The sequence below is a fragment of the Pollachius pollachius genome (genome assembly GCF_949987615.1).
Source record: "Pollachius pollachius genome assembly, chromosome: 13".
Lineage (NCBI taxonomy): Eukaryota > Metazoa > Chordata > Actinopteri > Gadiformes > Gadidae > Pollachius > Pollachius pollachius.
In genome coordinates this window covers 15548720-15571393 of record NC_136946.1, presented here as the reverse complement: position 1 = coordinate 15571393, position 22674 = coordinate 15548720, and the positions used below count along the sequence as shown (strand labels likewise).

The 22674-nt window shown below is 41.7% G+C and overlaps 4 protein-coding genes across 4 annotated transcripts in view; 2 read left to right on the top strand and 2 right to left on the bottom strand.

The window, feature by feature from the left end:
* The first annotated feature begins 647 nt into the window (after nucleotides 1-647).
* Nucleotides 648-7118, top strand: jkamp (jnk1/mapk8 associated membrane protein). The gene is made up of 7 exons (XM_079749770.1): nucleotides 648-739; nucleotides 3217-3296; nucleotides 3849-4003; nucleotides 5409-5615; nucleotides 5727-5908; nucleotides 5993-6069; nucleotides 6318-7118. The coding sequence occupies exons 1-7, from the start codon at nucleotides 736-738 to the stop codon at nucleotides 6534-6536; spliced, it is 924 nt and encodes a 307-aa protein (XP_079605896.1). The 5' UTR covers nucleotides 648-735; the 3' UTR covers nucleotides 6537-7118.
* An 85-nt stretch (nucleotides 7119-7203) lies between these two features.
* Nucleotides 7204-8684, bottom strand: fabp4a (fatty acid binding protein 4a). The gene is made up of 5 exons (XM_079749772.1): nucleotides 8566-8684; nucleotides 8260-8432; nucleotides 8068-8169; nucleotides 7856-7976; nucleotides 7204-7630 (listed from the first exon to the last, which is right to left on the bottom strand). The coding sequence occupies exons 1-4, from the start codon at nucleotides 8636-8638 to the stop codon at nucleotides 7923-7925; spliced, it is 402 nt and encodes a 133-aa protein (XP_079605898.1). The 5' UTR covers nucleotides 8639-8684; the 3' UTR covers nucleotides 7204-7630; nucleotides 7856-7922.
* Nucleotides 8685-13460: 4776 nt separating this feature from the next.
* mrpl53 (mitochondrial ribosomal protein L53) lies at nucleotides 13461-17556 on the bottom strand. The gene is made up of 3 exons (XM_079749904.1): nucleotides 17431-17556; nucleotides 16869-16981; nucleotides 13461-13647 (listed from the first exon to the last, which is right to left on the bottom strand). Exons 1-3 carry the CDS (start codon nucleotides 17523-17525, stop codon nucleotides 13535-13537), a joined length of 321 nt encoding a protein of 106 aa, XP_079606030.1. The 5' UTR covers nucleotides 17526-17556; the 3' UTR covers nucleotides 13461-13534.
* Nucleotides 17557-21341: 3785 nt separating this feature from the next.
* Nucleotides 21342-22674, top strand: part of pag1 (phosphoprotein membrane anchor with glycosphingolipid microdomains 1) — a 50665-nt gene continuing 49332 nt past the window's right edge. Inside the window, exon 1 of the mRNA XM_079749740.1 lies at nucleotides 21342-21546. The gene's annotated coding sequence lies outside the window, so the exon portion shown is untranslated. The remainder of the gene's footprint in view (nucleotides 21547-22674) is intronic.

Here is a 22674-nt window from a genome sequence, read left to right as displayed (position 1 = left end):
GCCCAACGAGTCTTGAACTTAACTTTGAGAGAAAAATATATTTCATGCAGGCTACCTACAGAATCTAGGCATCGCCTTATGGGCTTGTCCCGTGCATTGACTTCAGGCAAAGAAAATGTTAACAATGTACCATATAAGCATTCACTAATAGTTAATTAACAGTTAACTAATGGTCTAGTAATATGTTACTTTCATGCTACTTATTACTTTTACTTATGTTAACGATAATTGGTTGAAAAGGTGATAATACAGTAGGCCACGTACATTAAGAGGAGTGGAAGACCCTAACTCCATTGAATAAAATTAAAATTGTTAGGTTTTACCCTGACCATAACCATACTAAATAATGTATGCATGAACACCATTAGTTTTCTTTTTATTTAAATTTTAGTAAATGCTTATTATTGCATTACCTAATGTGAATGATTTTTTACTTAGTGTATCCTTATGGAAATGGGTTGTCCTATATATTATATATGTATTATTGTTATTATTATGATTATTACTATATGGTAATTATAAATATAAATACGTACATCATATATACGATTTTTTTTGCGGTTTACCAAACTCCAGTCCAGTTGGCGGCGGTATTGGCGCAATAGGCTGTTTTTTAACGGCCAAGAGATGACCAACGAGAGGAAGACAAGGAAGTAGAAGCAGGAACCCAACACATCCATCACTGGAGTAAAGACATACAACAGGGTACACGTCTGGCTCAATTGAAGTCAAAACATGGGTAAGTTCAACATGCTTTGTTCTGAACTGGAACATGGAGATTACTTCGATATGCATGAAGTTCTTTAAGGATGTCAACATCGATAGCACCATTTCTAGAAGCTAAAGACAATGTGTCAGCTGGGTCCTTATGTGCAGTTTAAGTGTGTCTCTATCAGAGACACATTTACTTTAGATTAATCTCGAGTGTAAAATCCTTTTGTGTACATCATCGAGAAGAAAGTCTATTTGGCTGATACCTGGGTTGTGACGTTAGAATATGGAAAATTACCGTGTTATACTGTCCAATGTCGTATCGGAGATGTCCCATGGAAAATTACTTACACAAGGCTGCATACGACAACATACGTTGTTGATATGCTGCGAGACAAACTCCTAAATCCACTTATTGTGTTAGCTTAAATAGTATACATTTAAATCTAACATACTATATCTAGCATGAAAACGGTGGGAGCAGCAGCATTTACATATTGTGAGCAATGTGTAGCATCTTCTCACTGGTTGTCCTCTCTCTGTCTCTCCTCTCTGTCTCCTCTCTCTGTCTCTACTCTGTTTCTCCTCTCTCTGCCCTCTCTGTCTCTCCTCTCTGTTTCTCCTCTCTGTCTCCTCTCTCTGTCTCCTCTCTCTGTCTCTACTCTGTTTCTCCTCTCTCTGTCTCTCCTCTCTGTCTCCTCTCTCTGTCTCTACTCTGTTTCTCCTCTCTCTGCCCTCTCTGTTTCTCCTCTCTCTGTCTCTCCTCTCTGTTTCTCCTCTCTCTGTCTCTCCTCTCTGTTTCTCCTCTCTCTGCCCTCTCTGTTTCTCCTCTCTCTGTGTCTCCTCTCTGTTTCTCCTCTCTCTGCCCTCTCTGTTTCTCCTCTCTCTGCCCTCTGTTTCTCCTCTCTCTGCCCTCTCTGTCTCTCCTCTCTGTTTCTCCTCTCTCTGCCCTCTCTGTCTCTCCTCTGTTTCTCCTCTCTCTGCCCTCTCTGTTTCTCCTCTCTCTGTCTCCTCTCTGTTTCTCCTCTCTCTGCCCTCTCTGTTTCTCCTCTCTCTGCCCTCTCTGTTTCTCCTCTCTCTGCCCTCTCTGTCTCTCCTCTCTGTTTCTCCTCTCTCTGCCCTCTCTGTTTCTCCTCTCTCTGCCCTCTCTGTTCTTCCTCTCTGTTTTCTCTGTGCTTCCTGCATCAATGCCTGCCAACCACTCTCCAAAACGAGTTTTAAATGACTAAAAGAGATGCAGCACACTGTATCTTGTCAAGTATTACTTTAGTAGCGCTTGTAAGTAAGGGCAGTGAGACTATTGAGTAGCTGGTGTAGGCTCTCTTCCCCCAAGCTAGTTACTGATCGGGACAGTACTGTTCAGTGAGAGGCCAGCCATGGGAAATTACACTGTGTGGTGTTTGGCCTGGTGCTTGAGATTGCTGTGAAAATAGAAAGCACATCATCCACTGTTGACGGTTTTAGTTCACTCCTCCGCTCCTGAATAAAATATCCAGCACCGGAGTAGTCAGTCGCGAAACCCGCGTCCCCGCAGGTACCCGAACCCTGTAAGGACTTCATGTCCCATAAAGGGCTTATCACACGGGAGGCGTTTGTCGCGCCTGCTGCATTCTCAATGGAGAGGGGAGCGGGCAGAGAGGAGGCACAGCGTCCTGTCGCTTCTGTGCTCGTCGAACGCATGCGCTCACACGTATAAACAGTTGGTATAGCTCGGAATCACAATAAATTGTGACACTAAATTTGAAACCGCACATTGTAATTTCTGCATCTATTATCTAAATATTTATTAGTACTACTGGGGAAAAAAATAGAAAATCACATTGGCATGTTGATTTGAGGTGTGTGCCCCTAACATTTCTGGTTGTGCCCCTAAAATCTTCAGTGAGGGGCCACAGTGCTCCTAGTGACGTCTGGAGCCCTGAAGGGCACGTTTGCACAATGATCAGGTCTCAGCAGACACCTTGAATCTGTTGGTTGTTATGTCGTATTTGCTCAATCTGTACGTCTTCCCCCAAACATCTCACCAGAAGTAACCATTTAAAGGGTTGTTTTTCAAAAAACTCTTCCGGGGGGGGCATGCCCCCGATCCCCCCCAAGTGTTGCTACGTTACCAACTCACAGTACCACGGCTACAAAAACATCTAGGGGAAGCACTGAAGTGTAAACACACAATTTCCATTCTGAGTGTAAATCTGTCTATTCTGGGAAACATATATTGATTCATTTGCATTTCTTCAACCATAGGTTTTTTGAAAAAAACACTAAATTTGATATATTTCATTATGAATTAGAAGACTAAATTGATATATAAAATGCATTAATACAGGGAAAATAGTTGGCAGACAGACGCTACCATCACATTGTTTACTCGGAATCCTCCACTGTTCCCATATGCTGTGTATATGATTGACTATGATTGATTCTATCTGACAATTGTCTTATCAAACAATATGTCTGCAGTGTTTCCCAGATGTTCTTACTAATAACTGATTTAAATCCTTCCAGTGGTGGCGATGAGCTCTTCCTGCCCGGGGCTGTACTGTGGACGGCTGATGGTCAATGGGTCAGTGGAGAGGGAGTGTGGTGTGAGTATTAACATCCATCCTCTGCTCAAAAGACGTTTCAATGAACTGGACCTGTTTAAACATGGGGAAGTTGTTCCTTCTGACTTCATCTTCAGTCACCCAGGCCTTTTTGGTAGAGGAGGAGGACAAGCAGTAATTTAAAGGGAGAGTTTCTGCTGCTCTACTACCTCTTTATTAAACTGTAACTGACTGTATTCATATGTTTTAACTAAGCGAATGCTGAGCTATTTGGCTTTCTTATAATGAATCTTGTCTACAATCTTTCGATCTTAACTGCTCCAACATTTTTCAAGCTAGAAAATTTGTTCAAACTTAAAGATCTTAGCTTCTTCGCACGAATCTTTCACATATTTCTTAGATTTTATCTTTATTATTTAATATTGCATTTTACAATGGAAGTCAATCGGCAGACCGCAGAGTTCAGTGCTCTTTCACTTCATAGCATTTCAACCTTTGTAATTATCAGAACAGCTGTGACGTCGATAACGTCCATATGAAAATAAATCAATCCAAATCTTTAAACCTGAACACATTGGAACGCATCTCTGGCAGGTGTGCCCCCGGGGAGAGAGAACCAACCTCCAAAAGGCATGCGAGCGCTGCACCGAGAGCCCTGAGCTCTACGACTGGCTGTACCTGGGCTTCATGGCCATGCTGCCCCTGGTGCTGCACTGGTTCTTCATTGAGTGGTACTCGGGGAAGAAGAGGTATGGACAGGCAGCATTTAACTGTATTATATTAACAAAATGCACCCTAGAATAAAAAGGATAAGGCATTGGTTTGTATATGGGTTCCCTTAAAACAATTCTTCATCACCGTCCCATGAATTTGGCATTTGGAAATCCTTCTGGATATCCTCTTGGTGTGCAGTGGCGAGTGTAGAAAGGGTCCAACTATGTTTCTACCATTCGCCAGCACATCGCTCACACACTTCTCTGTGAAAGTAGCCCTTGGTGCACCACCCGCTGGAGGAATTGAGCATAGCATCCCAACTCGCCAAGTCCATCTCATCCACCTATTCCCAGGGCCGTTTCAAAGAATTTAGGGGCCCCAAGCAAGACTTCCGAGCCGGGGGGGGGGGGGGGGAGAGAGAGAGTGCGTACCTACAGTGAGATTTTTAATGCGCGCTATCAATTAATCGCCTGTTTGGTAAACATGTTTTATTTCTCGTTTCAAATAATTGAATTAATTAAGGGCACCACCAGAGGGCACCCTCAACACATGAGGCCGCCCTAGGACTAGGTCGCCTATGCCGATCGCCGATCAGTTTGTCGTTGCATTTTATTCAAAACCAGTCATTGTCTTGGGGCCCCAGGCCAGCTCAGGGCCCCAAGCAATTGCTTGGTTTGCTTGCCTTCTCACAACAGGCCTGTCTATTCCTTCATGTTGCTTGCATTGCTGCGCAGAACAGGAACGTTTGAAATGTTGAACTTATGCAGTGAGAAAAGTCTCATGTAGTTTAGTGTCAGCATCCATGTTTTTTGTTTCTTCACGTGAGCTAATCACGTGATGTTATCGGATCGGCGCATAGACTTGCTTACTCAACGATAGCCCATATTGCATTTTAGGAAGTATCGGACGCATTTCTGATACTGGCATCGGTATCGGAACAACTCTTATCGACAGTATAATGCCGGGCCCCCGGGATCAGTTTGAATTGTCCAGATCGCACCGGAATCTGACCACGGCCACAGAGATGGAGCTCGGCCCGCCATCAGACCGTAGTAGTGATGGCACAATGTAGCAGTGTGAGTCTTTACCCTGCTAGTTTTCCTATTGGTACTTTGATTTCACCTAAATCCTACGGGCCATGTCAATTGCTTCTCATTGTCGTAAGATATGGAAAGTTGAAAGTGGCTGATAAAGGGCCCTGTTGGAATCGCATGTGTGGGTCCCTGATAATGGGTTCACCGATACTTTACCGATTTCGATATTCAGAGAGTGCCGATCCGAAAACCGATTTTATCAGCAGATAAACGATGAAGACAAATTCACCATCTATTGAAATATTGTACCTGTTCTTGTAGAAAAGTTAAACCAATATGGAAACTATTGAAACAAAATACTTTTAGTTGTTTGTCTTTTGAATCTCTCCATCTCCCCTTTCCTCAGCTCTAGTGCTCTGCTCCAGCACATCACAGCTACGGTGGAGTGTGGGGTCTCAGCCGTGGTCACCCTGCTGGTCACTGAACCCATCGGGCTGCTCGGCATCCGCTCGTGTCGTGTCCAGATGCTCTCGGACTGGTACACGATGCTCTACAATCCCAGTCCGGACTACGTTACCACAATGCACTGTACACAGGAGGCTGTCTACCCACTGTGAGTAATTAGAACATCTCTAGACACTTTTGTGTGTGTGTGTGATTGATGAGTTTCCTCATTAAAATGATGTCTTTATAATAGCTCACCTACTGTTCCGATTTTCTCCAGCTATACAATGGTGTTGATCTACTACGCGTTTTGCCTGGTGCTGATGATGCTACTGCGCCCTCTGCTGGTGAAGAAGATAGCCTGTGGTCTGGGAAAGTCTGATCGCCTGAAAAGTGTATATGCGGCACTGTATTTCTTCCCAGTACTAACTGTATTACAGGCGGTTGGAGGAGGTTTGCTGTGTGAGTATATTTAGCATATGCTAGTACGTTTATCTTATGTTCTATGTGTGTTTGATTTGATTGACAATTTATTTTCATTCACAGATTATGCATTTCCTTACATTATACTCGTACTCTCGCTTGTTACCCTGGCTGTCTATATGTCTGCATCGGAGATTCAGGTAACAGCAATCTCCTTCATTGTTTATAAAAGGTGTTCATTTGTATAATAAAATACAGCTTTTGATAATCTATTTGTTTTTTTAGCAATGGAACTGGTATCCCTCACACCTTAATGAGCTAGCTTTGTTTTGTTTTTTTTGAGATAATCGAGATTTGGATATTGTAATACTTTTAATCTGTCAAATCAATGCAAGACTTCTTGCCTGTCTCTAATACATATCTTTTTTTTTCTCTCCTTTCTCCAAAGTCTTTGAAAAACCTGATTGCAAAGAAGAAACGCCTTGTTGTTCTGCTTAGCCATTGGATAATTCATGCTTATGGTATCATCTCAATCTCCCGTTTGGACAAGTTGGACCAGGACCTTCCATTGCTGGCGCTGGTACCTGGCCCCGCTCTGTTCTACCTGCTGACAGCCAAGTTCACAGAGCCCAGTCGGATACTGTCTGAGGGGGCTAATGGACATTGATGTTGGGAGAAATGTATGGGGGAAAAAAAACACATTGTGTATAATGTTCATGTTACGAGCAACCCCCATAATTACAGGAATGATTTAAAATTGTAAAAATTGTTGAATGGGTTTTTTAAAAGGGTAATCTTGGATTCTATGACAAAAACAGCGATAGAAACCAAAAAAGTTACCCATGTCTAAATTATTTATTTATTCTAATTTTCCGACAATTAATCTTCTATTCCCTGATTTTAAGGATAGATCTCTAAAAAGTGTTTGAATGTTAAATTACTTAATGTAATTACCATCTGCACATCCTTTCTGAGTGTGAAAGAATATGATCATCTTTATCTTTGTGGTAGGGAATGTATCTACATGTTACTGTTTACCAGGTGAACTGGTAAAGAGCATGGCGGCTCATTTGAGACGATTGACATTTTAGAGCAAATGCATGAGCTGTGTTATAATCTTATATTAAGTAAGAGCAGTAAACGTTGTTGCCTGTAGTTTATTTTGTATCCTTATCATTGACGTGCTGTATTTTTAATCTTCCTTTAACATTGTATATATTAAATTCTGATCATTTTAAGCATAAATGTCGTTCAAGATGTAAAAATATACAAAATATGACTACTCCTTGAAAATATGTTGTAAATGGGCCGAAGATGTGTCACAGTGTATGCATAATAACTTAATCCAGGTTTATTACAATTATTGGAGATTTTCTATTAATCCAAATAAGTTGTAGCTGAGCATTCTGAGCTTTCCCTTTATCTATCTTGGTAAAAAATAAGGGGATTTATTACATCAAAGATATTCCAACAGAAGAAAAAACAATGTTTTCCAAAATCTGTTAATAGAGGGTCTCATATTTCTTGATTTGGTGCTTTGTTAAGATGGATTTAATGATTTAAAGGCTTCATCTGACTGATAAGAACTCAAAAGCTTTCTGAAATGTATTACACTATAAAAAGACCACAAAACCACAAAATTACAACGCAGGTTTAACAGTCAAAATTATGCAGTCACCAGCGCGTTGCAGTAGTCGAGGCGGGATGACGAGCGCTTGGTCCAGGAGCTGTGTTGTTTGGCTCGTGAGAAAGGGCCGGATCCTGCGGATGTTGTAGAACAATGTTTATTGTTAAAATGTTAATTTGACAAATGGGCAAAGGGTTAAAGCATAGCATGTCTATTGATTTCCATCAATCACCCTTAAATTGTTATTTATTTCACCACGACAATGCTTGGGTTGGGGGTGAATGTCCCTGTGGAACATAGAAATGTTTGATTTGGCAACCCAATAGAATAAATAATAATAGGAGCGGTATAATACAGACCATTGCTGTAGGTCTAATGATGTTTGTGCTCCTGGGTCTGAGCCTGTCAGCCACCGTGGACGTCCAATCACGCCTCCCTCTGGAACGTCCTCACAGCAACAACATTACCAATCTTGCATTTCTGTGATGGAGCGGCAGGGTATGTGAAGAGTGAATAGGAGTGAGAGCCAATGTTCTTTAGTGCCAATAACACAAAGTGAAACAATGCTCACCGTAACTAGTTTTCCATCTACTATTTCCCGCTCAATGGTCGTTTCCTTGCCGTCCCAGCTCTGAATCTGCACGAGTTTGCCATTTTCAAGGGTCACGATGTTCTGGGGAGTTAAAGAAAAAGCGTTATTCCACCAAACAGATAACGGTCATATGAATTGCGTTGCTTTCGTTATCCTTCCCCTCTGACACACCGTTGTGTTCCGGCCATCCACCGTTGTTTCATCAAAAGCTTGGTTGAGCGTGAACTTGACTTCTGTTGTTTTGAAAGAACTGAGCATTTTCAAGCAGATGATTCCTTGGTCCACGGTCACTATCAAACTGGGTTTAGTCCGACTTGCAATCTGTCGGATTGCGAATCCAACACCTGCGTGGAGGTAAACACACATCATTTTGCTTAGAGGAATATAATGTAGGCTGTATGGGGAAACTTTGAAACCGAAAATTGTATATTCATTGGGAAAAATGACATCAAAATATACAAAATTACTTTATCTTACCCATTGCTTTCAAGAAATCATCAAAGTTCTCACTGGAAACCATCTTCCATGACCCAACAAACTGTTCAACCATCTCTGCAGCCTCTATGATTTGCTAAGCAGACAATCTCCAATTTTTTCCAACTCTGCAGTTAAGGCTTGGATGCAGGTCAACTACTTAAAGGGGTGTGAGACTCACAGCCTAGACCAAACCAATCACAGCCCAAAACGTCACAAATATCATGTTCCGCTTTTTCTGTGTAAATGGAAGAAAGAGTATTTTGAATGGCATTTGACCTCTGTGTCAAATTCCGCCTACCGCGACAAAGGTTGGAGCTTGCGTAATGTTTCCTCAAATAATGTATAAGGAAAAAATTTAATGAAACATTGCCACTTGCACAAAAAATAAAACAGAAGACTAGCATAGAAAAAAAAAATCGTTCAAGTCTCTGGTACAATGGACACGTCTGGACTTCCTTGCTGCCAAGTCATCTATGGTGTGATCCAATGGTATCTGCCTGAAAACCTCAAGATCAACGCAAGTCCATTTAGTCGCTCTTGACCCATTGTAGGTTTGAATCAGCTTCAAGTTGAAGAAGCTCCTCTCTGCATCAGCAACTTTAATAGTGTTTTCAACTTCTGATTATACAGTTATATAGCGGCAATTTGTTTGTATAAAAAACTGTGGTCCGGGCCTCGTGACCTCATAGCTGGCCATGGCCATACATCTACATTGGGCCCTCCTCTCCTCTTCTTTTTCTTCTTCTGCATTGCGGACCTGAAGCCTTGGACCTTTTCATGTTGTGCAAAATAAATGAGAACTTAATGAACTGCGCTCAATCAGCATGTCAATATTCTCTGACTTGTTGGGACGGTGACCCCCCCATCCCCCCACCTTCAGCGCGCACAATATAGGCAAGTGCACCTGGCCAGGCAGGGCCGAGGAAAAAGTGTGGAAACGGGGGTGCAAAGTCTTTATTTCTTTATCTTTTTTTTTTTGGTTGACCAGTGCACACAAGGTAGCGCCCCCTAGAGGCGACAGCCTCTATGGCCTGTGATGCCTTCAACCTGCCCTGTGAAAGGGGCGTGGCTTCTTGGGAGGCGGGCGGCTCGGTCGGGAGAACACAGACACAGCTGATGGAGGTGATCATCGTGAGGAAGCAGGACATAAATACTGACGGTATGTTGTTGGGCTCTCTGTTACGCTGACGTTGGGTCCTGGGTCCGTACGATCGTCTGTGATCACTGTTTTGATAATCCGCATTTGGTCATTCTATAACTTTTGTTTCCCTCATTCGGAACTCCAAATAGTGAAGCAGATGGCATCTGTGTTACGTTGAGGTGTGTTATCCTGGACCGGAAGTGATGGCTTCAAACTGGCACCACTCTTATCTTTTGGCAAGTGGAGCAAGTGTTTCACTGGGTTGATTTGAATACCGACGCATAGCAGTGATACATGGGAATCTGCTCACCAAATCAGAACAGTTGAATAATACATGTTGTAATGATCACTTTTTAACCACTCAATTATCCCTGGGCCCTTCCAAAGTCCAATACCTGGCAATGCTTCTGTTTAAATATAACATTGTAAATCAGGTGGGAAAACCCGGCTGTATCAATAGATTTGCCTAAAGCCTGATTTAAACACACATGGATCTGCCTAGCACTGCAGGACCCTCTGGCCCTTTGCCCTCAAACTCCAAGGTTACACTAGTGAATGATTTCCTCCGATTGCCCCTTCTCCCCAAAACATGCAATGATGAAGAGGGTTCTGTGTTTTTCACCCAAGTTGAATGTTCAAACAAAATAAGCTTAATGAAGGTCATAGCCAGATAATGAGTTAATAGCCAAACCCAAAAGACAAAATCATTTTGGGATCTCTTTTTAATAATTGCAGTTAATTCCAATCAAACAATGCATGGGATTGAATGAACAGCATGGTTAAGTAACCATCCCTGACTCAGTTTATGGCTGCAACCTTCATCCCCCAGTTCATCCAATCCTGCCTACTTCTGGAAGGTCCGCGTGGCAACAACATTTCCACATTTGCATGTCTGTGTGGGAAAAGTTCAGGATTGAAATTGACAGGTAGAGCTCAGATGACACTGGACCATTTGTATAAGCTTTAGCTCTAGGTAAAACAGGCTGCTGAGGCAGTGCAGGGTCGTAGTTTTTTCAAGACTGTGGTATATTTGTTTATAACTATTACAATGAAGGCCATGCATTAAACAGATTCAACACATCTTTCCATTAACAGCGTGTGTGTTATTTCCGTAACATGCAGTTCATTAGACAGACGAAAGTAGAAAAAAAGGTGAATTTGCAAGCAAAACGCTGTGCAAAAACTCTTACCATTATCAACTTGCCATCTACTATTTCCCTCTCAATTGTTGTTTCTCTGCCTTCACAGGTCTGTTTCTGCACAAGTTTTCCCCCTTCAAGGGTCACAACAATCTGGCGAGTAAAAAAGAGACAAGTTTATTGAAAGAATGAATGAATGAATAACCCATCAGTCAAATGAATTACCGTTTCATTGTCTTTCTTTCCCCTTGACTTACTGTTGCAGTCTTGTCATTGCCTGATGTTCCTTCAAAAGGCTCGTTGAGTTTGAACTTGAATTCTTTTGTTTTAAAAGAACTCTTCATCGTGAGGGTTATCACATCTTGTACGTCCACACTCACAGTCATCTCCGGTTTAACCATGCATGCTGCTTTTCGCATTGGCATTCCCATTCCTACATTGGGGTTACAGCATGGGATTTTGCAGCGTTATACTTACATATATACTTATACAATTTCAACTGCATTTATATATTGGGAGAAAAAAAGCCTACCATGCCTTAACTTACCAATTTCTTTCAAGAATTCATCGAAGTTCTCACTGGCCACCGTCTGCCATGTCCCGACAAACTGTTCAACCATCGCTGCAGCGTCTGTGATGTACTTAGTAGCAGATCTCTCACCGTTTCTAATTCTGCAGTTAAGGTTTGCAGTCTATTGAAGCTCTTAAAAAGGGACGTGGATGACGCCTGAAGTTCAGAGGTATCCAATCACAGCCCTAAACGTCCCTGCATCATCGCTCCATTGTTTTCATTGAAATGGTTGAAAGGAATTATTTGGATAAACCCCCACACATACGCACCTGCGAGTCAAATTACATTCAGGCCTACTGTTACAAAGGTAAAAACCTAACGCAGGAAATATGTGAATGAAAACCAAACACTAGTTGGTCTTCTCTCGTCTGTAAAATATATTCAAAGCAAATACAATGACCTAAAATACCATTATTACCTCGTAAAATACACTACACGGCACGAATGTTAGGTCTGCTCAGAACGGCCACTCCCTTGTTATTGCATGTCAATGACTTGTTTAACCACTCAGGGGTTAAACAACCAGATTCAAAGCGATCCTAATGTCTTCACGAGCGGGACCTCCTACACATAGCCTCGGGTGTTGTGCTAGGAACCCTGTGAAACTGGTATGAGACCACCTTTAGTCTGCAAACCCATGGGTGTGGTGTTTAGTAACAGATGCGGGAATGCAATTACATTCCATTCAACTTGAAATGGGTGAAAGGGTAGAACCACATTTGACCTGTGCGCCACATGTAGTTCAATCCAACTATGTCAAAAGTTGAAGCGTGAATCAGGTTTTCCAAATTCCAGATGATGTTTGTCTGCAATTGTTAGTGATGCTTTGCATTATACTCTTAACACATGCTCTCTCAACATATCAAATAGGTCAATCATTTGTAGCTTTTTAGTAGATTTAGATTAGTAGAATCAGTGCGTCATCACTGATTCTAGTAATCTCACTGATTCACGACAATCATAATTGTGCGACACAGGACATCCTGCACAAGCCCGCCATTTTCAAGTAATCAAGCTCCCGTAGCCACAATTATTTTTTATCACTTGACTACAGAGTGGTCTGCAGGGCCTCCTGGCTAAACCATGATGGGGTCAGTGGACGAGGTGCAGACGTTCCTCTTTTTGGTTTGCACAATAAGTCAACATGTTCGTGTTAAAGGTTGTTTTACATTGAATGTGATTGTTCATTGCGATTTCTTCCCAAAAAATCATGTGTCAAATGAGGAACAGAAATCATGACATGATATCTGTTTTGAGAAAAAGCAGCATTAATAAGAATCACACCCAGGGGGTTTTGGATGGCTGTAGCCTGTGAAGGAATCAGTTCAACCAATTACATCAGGAATCTTTGACCCATGATCACTATACATGTTTGTAAATGCTGGAGGTAATAGCCTATTTATGTTCCTCACAGTCATGGTATTGCATCAATAGTGGTAAAGAACATTCATAGACCTTTCTGAGTCGAAAAAACAACGTCAGGGCGCGTTCCAGTTAAACTTTCCGACTGGATGGAAGTCAGAATTAACGAGTTCCCAGTCGGAAAATAATGCAAGTATCTTCTGTGAAATGCATTGGTTCTTATCTCTCTAATGTCTGCTCTTGCATACAAAGCATTACTTTATTGGTTAGTAGATGAATCCAGTAATATATTTCTGGATGGTCTGGTCCACTCCTACCTTGAACATGGAGAGATTTTTGTGAATTAATAGATATTGATGGTCTAGTCTACTCCCATATCTACCATGGAGGATTTTTTAGCAGAATTTGAAATAAGGCAATTGTAATAGTCTTTGTCTCTGTTGATCGATTCCTTATCTAGGTATCTATAAACAAGTTAAGTCTAATCGGCAGTCTAGACTTAACCAATCAGCACCTAATCTGAGGTCAGATTCTATTGAAGCACATTATGACAAAGGTTGAAGCATACCGGTAATGCTGGTGGAATGCATTACGAAAATAGTAAAACCCCTCAATATTAGAATAACCCCATAACTCCATCTTTCACTTAAGAAACTGATAAACAGGATGTATTCAAGGACATTCATTTATTATAAACATAATGCATATTACACATGGCAGGGGACACAATATATTAAACACAAGGATTATTTACATTTATTTCTTTGCTTTAGCCTGTGTGTCCTTGGCTAGACAGCGGCTCTGAAAGGCCTGGAACATCTCCTGTCCGGTGAGTTTGGCACCCTTCATCACCAACCTCTCTCCATCTGCTGTGGAACACAGCACAGCTGACTTACTAACTAACTAACTTAGTTAGGACCTGGGTGGAGGGAAGAATGTAAACTGGACAAGGTTATGATATATCATTCCTTACAACTTACATTTGACCTGTCTACAGTGACAAAAGGTGGAAGCTTGTATAACCTTTTCTCAAATACCAGAGAACATGGGTTGAACACCCCAATTCATCTTGTGCTCATGCTTTTTAAATAACCGATTCCTGTAGGAATACAATCTGTAAGAATGATATGGTTCCACATAATCTAGATAGGCACGAATCAATGGCTGGATTTCTTTATTCCCATTAGGTATTCAAACAAATGTTGCTGATATGAACAATATGGAAAATCTCTAGAAATGTAATATCAGACTTCTCAAAAGAATTGCAACGCCTTCCATTTCCCTGAGTTGGATATAAAGCTTTCCATACATACCATAATATATTTATTGACAGGCTGAACTAAATGGATTAAGTCTTCCTTATAAGACAGATCATACTGATCTACGTTAACATGGTTAACTTCATATCAGTGAAAACAAAGTTCCAACAATCAATTCCACAGAAGTTTCTGTTCAACCTGAAATTTCTCCCACGAGTCCAAAAATATCTTAAACAAGTTTATGAAAACTGACTTGCACTCTGGCACAGTCATTTTCCTTTGTGCGCCTGTGCAGGAAGGAAGGACTAAGTGGCGGGATGTGGGTGGAGACCGAGTTGAGCCATCACATGGGGCCAGCACATGTGATGGTGCTGGCCACGTGAAAAAGGTAAGTGTCAATATAGAGAAGCGAATGCGTTGGTTTGTTTTACTTTTGTGTATTCAAACAATACTTTTAATTATCAATAATAAGTACTTAACAATAAATAAGTTATTTTCTCATTTCAAGTAAAATAAGGACTGAATTTAAAAGTAGAATACATAACAGCCAGAGCTTTGGAAAATTGTCTCTCCCCTGTTTGTGTCTGAATCACACGCGCATCAAAATGCTCATGATTTGCGTTCGTTTTTGACTGCAATAACCGCTTGTGTGTCCATCAAGGTTGTAAGTTTGGTTGTAAAACAGGCCTGCACAATAAATCATTATAAAATCGCGATCTCGATTCACACCTCTGTGGATTAAATCTTTTAATTAATTTGATTTTTAATATTTAATAATAAATAAAACTTTTTTTTTAAGCCTCCATTTACAGGTGTGTAGAGTTGGTTCAGTCGTTATAAAAGGCCAGCAATTAAAGACAATCTGCTGCTATATGTACAAAATAAATCATTCCGTTTTTGATACTCCACTTTAATCAGTTATAAAGGGCCATATGAAACGCAACGTGCTAGGTGCTAAAAAACTATGTTTGGTACTGGCAATTTTTTATTTTGGTCATGGTTCATGTGTGCAATAAAAGTTACATTTCGTGAGAAAAAAATCTTGGCAGAGAATCGTGATATCAATTCTAAGCTAAAAAATCGTGATTCATATTTCCCCCGAATCATGCAGGCCTATTGCAAAGACATGGTGGATGGTTATATAAGATAAAAACCTTACTTGTTTTTAATACATACATTTAATACAGTTTCATATTCCACTTACATATTCATTCGACATTATGTATTCCTAGCTTTCATACTAACAAAATGACTAAATAGCACTGCTAGAGCATTTCTTTTTTTTATCATGTATTCTATATCAACACATTTTTCCACATGTACAGCTAATTGCCTCTACAGCTCTAACTTGCCATTAGTCTTAGGGAAATCATGGTTGCTGTGGTAGGCGATCGAGTTCAGTGGCAGCAGTTATCGACGACTTGCCGGATAGGATGACGTCTAGGTCTGCGTCCGACCTCGGCCTGCCTATTAGAGACCTTTGACCGACGTCTATCTAATATTAAGGCCTAGTGCATCGACTAAAGAAAATCGACTTGCATACAAATAATTTAATTATGGCTCCAATCCGCCCTTTTAAAAGATTTGGATACATACAATTCCTGGCCATCTTGAAGGTTGTCTATCTGTCTGCCTGCTTTTGCCCAGATATCTGAATTGAAGCAGACAAACTACAATAGAGTTGGGCCTGTATATCACATTATGGGATTTTGTTGTGCCGATACTGCACCATATTGAGAGGATTCAAGAGAGTTGTAGTACCCTTAAATCCTGAATCAATAAACCGTAGGATAATGAAAACTCTGTTCACCACGTCCTCAAATGAGCAACGCTGAGGCATTTTATAAAACAATGACAAATAATTTCACAATTAATTACCAATCAATGTATGTTTTAACCAAGCCGAGTATGTTTCAACCAAGCCAGAACATCAAGATTGAGAGAAACAGAAACAAGGAGTGAATTGTGATCGGTATTCAGCTTAACTCCAGACAGACAGATAGACAGAGGCAGCACCATCTGGGGATCACCAGATATTGGACTAAGTCAGAGACTGCCAAGTGACGAGAAGACTGTTAACTTGTGTGGGGCAGCAGAGAAGACCCGTGCGGAAGCCAGGGAGCTGAGGTAACAGCCGTGGATGCAGTGAAAAGAAAATGACCAGAGTCCTAAGCTAAAGTCTGGAGGCAGATTTTGTCTCAGAGACTCTTCCACAGGTACATCCGGATGTGAACCAACCTAACCTTCTCTAAGACCTCAGAACTGTACCTTCTGAGCGTAATAATCACACCGACCCTGAGCTAGCAGCTTTAACCAGCTGGTTATACACTTCATAGATCGGTGTATTAAACCCCCTGGGAGACTGATAGAGAGTTGCTGAACAGCAGAATTACAGCAGCCCAGAGAGGCTGCCTGCATTAACACATTTCTGAGAGTGTGGAAAATGGGGGGGGGGGGAAACCAAACAACAAACTGTTTAATGGGTAGTTTGATGTTGTGTCTTTTTAATTCCTCTTTAAGCATTAAAGAGTATAAATAGGAGGAAAGAGATAATTCATCGGAGTATTGAAACAAACTTTTGTTTGTTTAAAAGTAATTACAATGGAAAAGTGTTCGATTTTGTGTGATTTTAAAGATGGGGGGAAGATGTGGTTTTAAGCATTATTAACAATAGGACAGAGGACTGTTCACAAGTTGCATCGCGTTACAAGAGGTCTATGGTGGTTCCCCGGTCTGCTGGAGGACTGCTGTAGTATTACATATGATCTGGTAATAAAGATGCGTTTGAAACTCTGGTTTGTCCTCAGTAAAACAAACACCACAATACTTACTGAATGTGATGTCCACTACAGGTTCAGACTTGTCGTGTTTTACTACGGTGGAGACCTCGCAGTTCATGTTGGTGGCCCTGGCCTTCTCCGAGCCCACCATGAAGAGAAACTCTCTGTGGATGGAGACGCAGCGACGTTCATTTATGAAACAAACAGCGCAAACTTTGTGGGTGCATGGCCGACGAACTCTTCGTCGAAGAGGAGGATCCAACAGCAGACATATTTCAAACATGAAAGTGTTTTATTCACACATTTGTAAGTAAACAAGTCGTGCTTGTCTTGCTACTTAACAGTACGTTTACCCTGTTACCAAGACCAATTCATTTCCGATCTAGGAGATATAACGAGAATAATAGCTTTAAAACGCCTATATGTTATTCTCATAGTAGTCTTCATATATCATCCCATTAAACGATACTACGTGTCTTCACTACTTGACTAGCCTTAACTACCGACCAACATTGAGGGCAATGTCAACCTCGGGTCGTTTCACTGATGTTTGACTGATTAAAACATTTATCTCCAGTATATACTAGGTAAGGTATATTTACAGAATCCTTACCGTGTGGAACGAACATTGGACTCGAAAGGACACATTTGCACCACTACTTGCTTCACTGCTTTCAGAACCACAGACGATTTGCTGGAAGCTGCCATGTTTTCTAGGCGACCTTTCAACTCCACGCTGAATTCAGGACTCTGTTCTAACTTCGACCGCTAGAGAGCGCCAGTGGACCGGATAAGATCCTTCCCATGCTCCGCTTTACGTTTACGTGAACCCACATTAACTATATATAAGTGGACAATGAGAAAAAATATATATATTATAGTATCAACACAACGTTATCGTCTTTTAAAAGGACATAAGTCATAATATTAATTATAGGGGGTTCCCTGAACTCGACAGGTTTTCTATTCCTGTTTTTTGAATAGCAAACGGTCTTAAAAATATGCAACGGACATAGGCCAGAGTGATAGAGATAATGCCTATTTTATAGTCCAATAAACAGCAAAGCACAATAATATCCAAAGTTATTGAAGAATAATATTTTGATACGAAAAATAAATATTTATTAATAATAATTTATAAATGTAGTCTTTGTGCTTATGTAACTTAGCGTGTTCGTTGTTTTCTTCAATTAGTGAAGCCGCAACTTCTTACTATACAATATAATCGATTCAACTCAATAGCAGTAGGTTTTATGATTAAAATTCAAACTGCAGCCTTGTTTTGACGGCGGGGGTATAGCTCAGTGGTAGAGCATTTGACTGCAGATCAAGAGGTCCCCGGTTCAAATCCGGATGCCCCCTTTTTCGATGTTAGCAATGTGAAGCCAATATTATTTTCTCTGTATAATTTGATCGATTTAGCGGGAAGAGGCGGCCTGGATATTAATACTGATAATAATCAAGTAAGTCGAACATTTTTTAAATTACACTTAATAGTTTTTTTATAGCCTAGCATGTAGTCAGTAGTCTACTGTACTGAGCATACATTACTATACACCACTCATGCAATACCATTCTGTATAATACAACTACAATATTACACTACATAACACTATATTATACTATGCGCTACCCTACAAGATTTAAAGGATTTTATTCGTCACGTACTCCTACAGGATGTGCAGTAAAATGTTTGCGTGAAACATATTTTCTGTGGTTAAAAAATAAATAAAACTATCACACATTTTATAATATCCTACAATTGTCAACTATACTAGGCCTACTGTACTAGATAATACTATGCTATACTATATTATAATTATTATACTATATTATAACAAACTATACACTAAACTTTATTACACTAAACTATATAATATTAAACTATAAACTACTGTACTTTCTTATAGTAAACTATTCTACAATATGCTTTACTAAACCATGCTACATTTGACTATACTATACTATATTATACTTTACCTTACTATACTGTATCATAATATACTATACCCAGGGTGCGATTTGTGAAAAAACAACAGGGGGGAATAATTTTGAGAAACATTTTAAAATGTTTCAAAATGAAGACGGACCCTGTGTATTTTGGTTGTTAATTATTACGATGTAATGGTGAAAATACTTTGGGTGGGGGGGATAATTTTTATCCCCACCGAGGATAAAAATAATTCAGCAGAGGGTAGGACGTGTAAACCAGAGGGGGGGATCCCCACCATCCCCACCGGCAAATCGCACCCTGACTATACCGTTCTAGATTATACCATACTATATACCATTCTATACTGTATTATACTATACTGTACTCTTATTATAATACACAATATTATACTATACAACTATATACATCGTAGCATACCATACCATATTATACTATACAATACTATCGCCTACTATACTATACCACCATACTATACTGTATCATAATATACTATACCATACTACACTCTAAGCCTGGATAAGTTGAGTTTACTTAAAATATTTGAGGAAACCGGTTTCCTTAAAAAATGTAAGTAATGTATGATGAAAACTTAAGTATATTTAACTTAAAAAGCTTAAAGGTACTGGAATTTCTGTTTTTAGTTCAGAACACTAAATTCCAAGTTGATACCTACTTACTTTTTTTGCAAGGTCAACTGCTTTGCACAACTATTGCACTTAACATCTATAAGTTAAACACACTAAATTCCAAGTTGATTTAACTTTAAATAGTTTACAGGTGCAATTGTTTTGCACAATTACTACACTATTACACTAGTATACTGTACTAGCTGGACAGACATTATAATGTGTTTGTGTGACCGCCCGGGGGTCTTTAGCCAGGAGGAGTTAGGGGTTCTACTCAGACGGTGCACCTCCCTGGCACGCCTCCTCCAGGAGACACAACCCACGCCTCCTCCAGGAGACACAACCCACGCCTCCTCCAGGAGACTCAACCCACGCCTCCTCCAGGAGACACAACCCACGCTTCCTCCAGGAGACACAACCCACGCCTCCTCCAGGAGACACAACCCACGCCTCCTCCAGGAGACTCAACCCACGCCTCCTCCAGGAGACACAACCCACGCCTCGTCCAGGAGACACAACCCACGCCTCCTCCAGGAGACACAACCCACCGGCTGCTTCAGGAGACACAACCCATGCCTCCTCCAGGAGACACAACCCACGCCTCCTCCAGGAGACACAACCCACGCCTCCTCCAGGAGACACAACCCACGCCTCCTCCAGGAGACACAACCCACCGGCTGCTCCAGGAGACACAACCCACGCCTCCTTCAGGAGACACAACCCACCGGCTGCTCCAGGAGACACAACCCACCACCTCCTCCAGGAGACACAACCCACGCCTCCTCCAGGAGACTCAACCCACGCCTCCTCCAGGAGACACAACCCACGCCTCCTCCAGGAGACACAAACCACGCCTCCTCCAGGAGACACAACCCACGCCTCCTTCCTGAGCGGCCGGCGCCACCGGCCAGCGTGTGATACTTGGACAGTGGCGGCGTGGGGAGAGTCTATATTTATACTGTTTGAGCATTTCCTATAGCTCTCCACCCGGTCCTAGATAGTGTGTGTATGCATGCACACACACACACACACACACACACACACACACACACACACACACACACACACACACACTAACACACAAACACACACACAAACACGTGTACAAACACATATTTGCATACATAGGGGGGTGTGATCCCAAGCAATCACACACACACACACACACACACACACACACACACACACACACACACGCGCACACACACACACATGCACACACATTTGTAAGTCAACCACCTTACATTATTGTCCGGGATGAACAAAGTGGGGGAGAGGGTGCTCTCTGTAAAACAATGCGTCAGGAATGCAGAGTGAGGCGGCTGACCCCTAAGAAAGAGGGGTCAAGGGGACTGTTGTGCATTTTTCCAACGATCAGCACACTAAAAATAAGAGCGGCCATGCTGAATCACTCATTGGGTCGGACTTTAGAAGGAGAGGCAGGAAAAGCAGCTCTATTTATTACACTTTCCCTCTGAGGGCCCAGTCCCTTTGGGCTGCTGACCAATACCGCTATTGTGTTGGAACAAGACTATTTTGATCTAAAAAAAGCCTCTTTGTTAACATATGGCTTCTGTTTGAGCAAAGTGATATGTCCTTTATTGTGTTCTTGTTTTAGTGCTTTAAATTACAAAGAATTGCGCATATTCTCTATGTTCTCTCAGAAGTTATAAACATAAGTAGTATCTATTTGGCATGACTCCGGTATCAAATGGTTTGATAGAACATGTAATAACATGTTTACAAACAAATAAATACATGTTGTATGTAATTCTTCATCCAAAAAGGCGTAGCCTTTAGGCATTACTTGGTTTCCACTGAAGTTATAATTTATACGGTCCTGGACTACATTTCCCATGAAGCCTAGCGATCTCTTGTCACTCCCACAAGCATCTTTCTTGAGCGGAGACCGGAGAGTAGACCAGGGGCAGAGAGCGCATAGCCCCAGTATCCGTGTGTTCAGCAATGTAGGCAGGGTGCATATATGCGTTTCAAAGCCGGTTCTAATATTTTGTATTCAGAATAGACCTTATCGCATCCCACGATTATTGTTACAACGATATCAGTGTCAGAAGCAACCCGCACGTTGATGATATCCAGTGCCTTTCAGTTTTACGTCTTCTGGATCCCTTTTGGATTGGGTTTTCTGGTAAGTCTTTTATTTTTTTTAAATCACGTCTTAAAAGTTGTGTAAGTCTGCCTACACCACGTCTCCTCATTTCTTGGCGGATGATCGCGTTACATTTTAAACGAAGGCATGCGCGTCACTAAAGTTAGACAGCGCGTTGTTGTGCCCGCGGTGAGGGAAGCCCAGACGTGTCTCTGTGAAGGGGTTCAGTGGAGGAGAGGACCGACGCTGCAGAGGGGCTACTTGTTGTGCTGCGCGTGTCCTACGACTACTAGCCACGAGACGTGATCCTGTCCGAAACACGCATTTACTCTCGACATGAACCTGCAGGGTAGAGCTTTCTCTGATCATCTGAACAGGCGATACTGCAATCCGGGCTGAAGTTGGACCGTAGTTGCATTCTGTTGGCCGGGTTGTCCGTTATATGAAAAGGCTCGCGATCTTTCCAAATGTGTTGCAAATGTTGTCCATATTATCCTGCACTAAGTATGCGTAAATAGTGAACCGTGCATTTAGCCGCAGGTAAAAAACGGAATGGCTGAATGTTTTTACTCCCGCCTATCTTTACATAGGCGACATATGCATTCATCTTGATGCAAACTTAACCACAGGGTTTACTTTCGCAGCACCTCCCAGCCCCTCCCCCCTCTAATATCGCCCGTTCTCACCCCTCCCTCCCTTTAACACCGTCTAATGGATTTGTCACTCCCATCATCTCGGGGGCCTTCAGTCGCGCGGGGATGATTGGGGTCAGACGTCAGTCCGCACGGCTTGCGTCTATATAAGCCCTCTGAGGTCGACGAGCCCCTACACATGAACACGGCTTGACACCATTGTTATCACTCACACTGATAACATGCGGTGCTACCAGAAGGCGTGCACACGCACACGCTGTTCCCCCGTCTGCCGCCTGCATGGCTTCAACGTTAGCCTTTGACATTCGGTTCTCCCCGCACAACTGTCCACATGTCGCGGTTGATTCACTCGTGTGCTACACCACTCACGACAAATTCTGCCCGCACTGACTCAGTGTCGTCTCTATATGCCCTTTGCAGATCAGCTGTGACAGTTACAGGTCAGACAGCAGTCCTTTTATGCAGGGTTAAGGAATCGCACTGTCATCCCAGAGGAACCGTGTATAAAACCCAT

Excerpts from the sequence above, each read along its gene's own strand:
- jkamp (XM_079749770.1), top strand. Across the intron at positions 3,297-3,848 it reads CAGTGGAGAGGGAGTGTGGT|GTGTGCCCCCGGGGAGAGAG; the intron begins GTGAGTATTAAC and ends CATCTCTGGCAG. Across the intron at positions 4,004-5,408 it reads TGGTACTCGGGGAAGAAGAG|CTCTAGTGCTCTGCTCCAGC; the intron begins GTATGGACAGGC and ends CCCTTTCCTCAG.
- mrpl53 (XM_079749904.1), bottom strand. The coding sequence starts at position 17,525 with ATGGCAGCTTCCAGCAAATCGTCTGTGGTTCTGAAAGCAGTGAAGCAA. Across the intron at positions 16,982-17,430 it reads TCCAATGTTCGTTCCACACG|AGAGTTTCTCTTCATGGTGG; the intron begins GTAAGGATTCTG and ends CTCCATCCACAG. Across the intron at positions 13,648-16,868 it reads TGTAGTGGACATCACATTCA|CAGATGGAGAGAGGTTGGTG; the intron begins GTAAGTATTGTG and ends TGTGTTCCACAG.
- fabp4a (XM_079749772.1), bottom strand. The coding sequence starts at position 8,638 with ATGGTTGAACAGTTTGTTGGGTCATGGAAGATGGTTTCCAGTGAGAAC. Across the intron at positions 8,433-8,565 it reads TGATTTCTTGAAAGCAATGG|GTGTTGGATTCGCAATCCGA; the intron begins GTAAGATAAAGT and ends ACCTCCACGCAG. Across the intron at positions 8,170-8,259 it reads TGGATGGCCGGAACACAACG|AACATCGTGACCCTTGAAAA; the intron begins GTGTGTCAGAGG and ends TTAACTCCCCAG.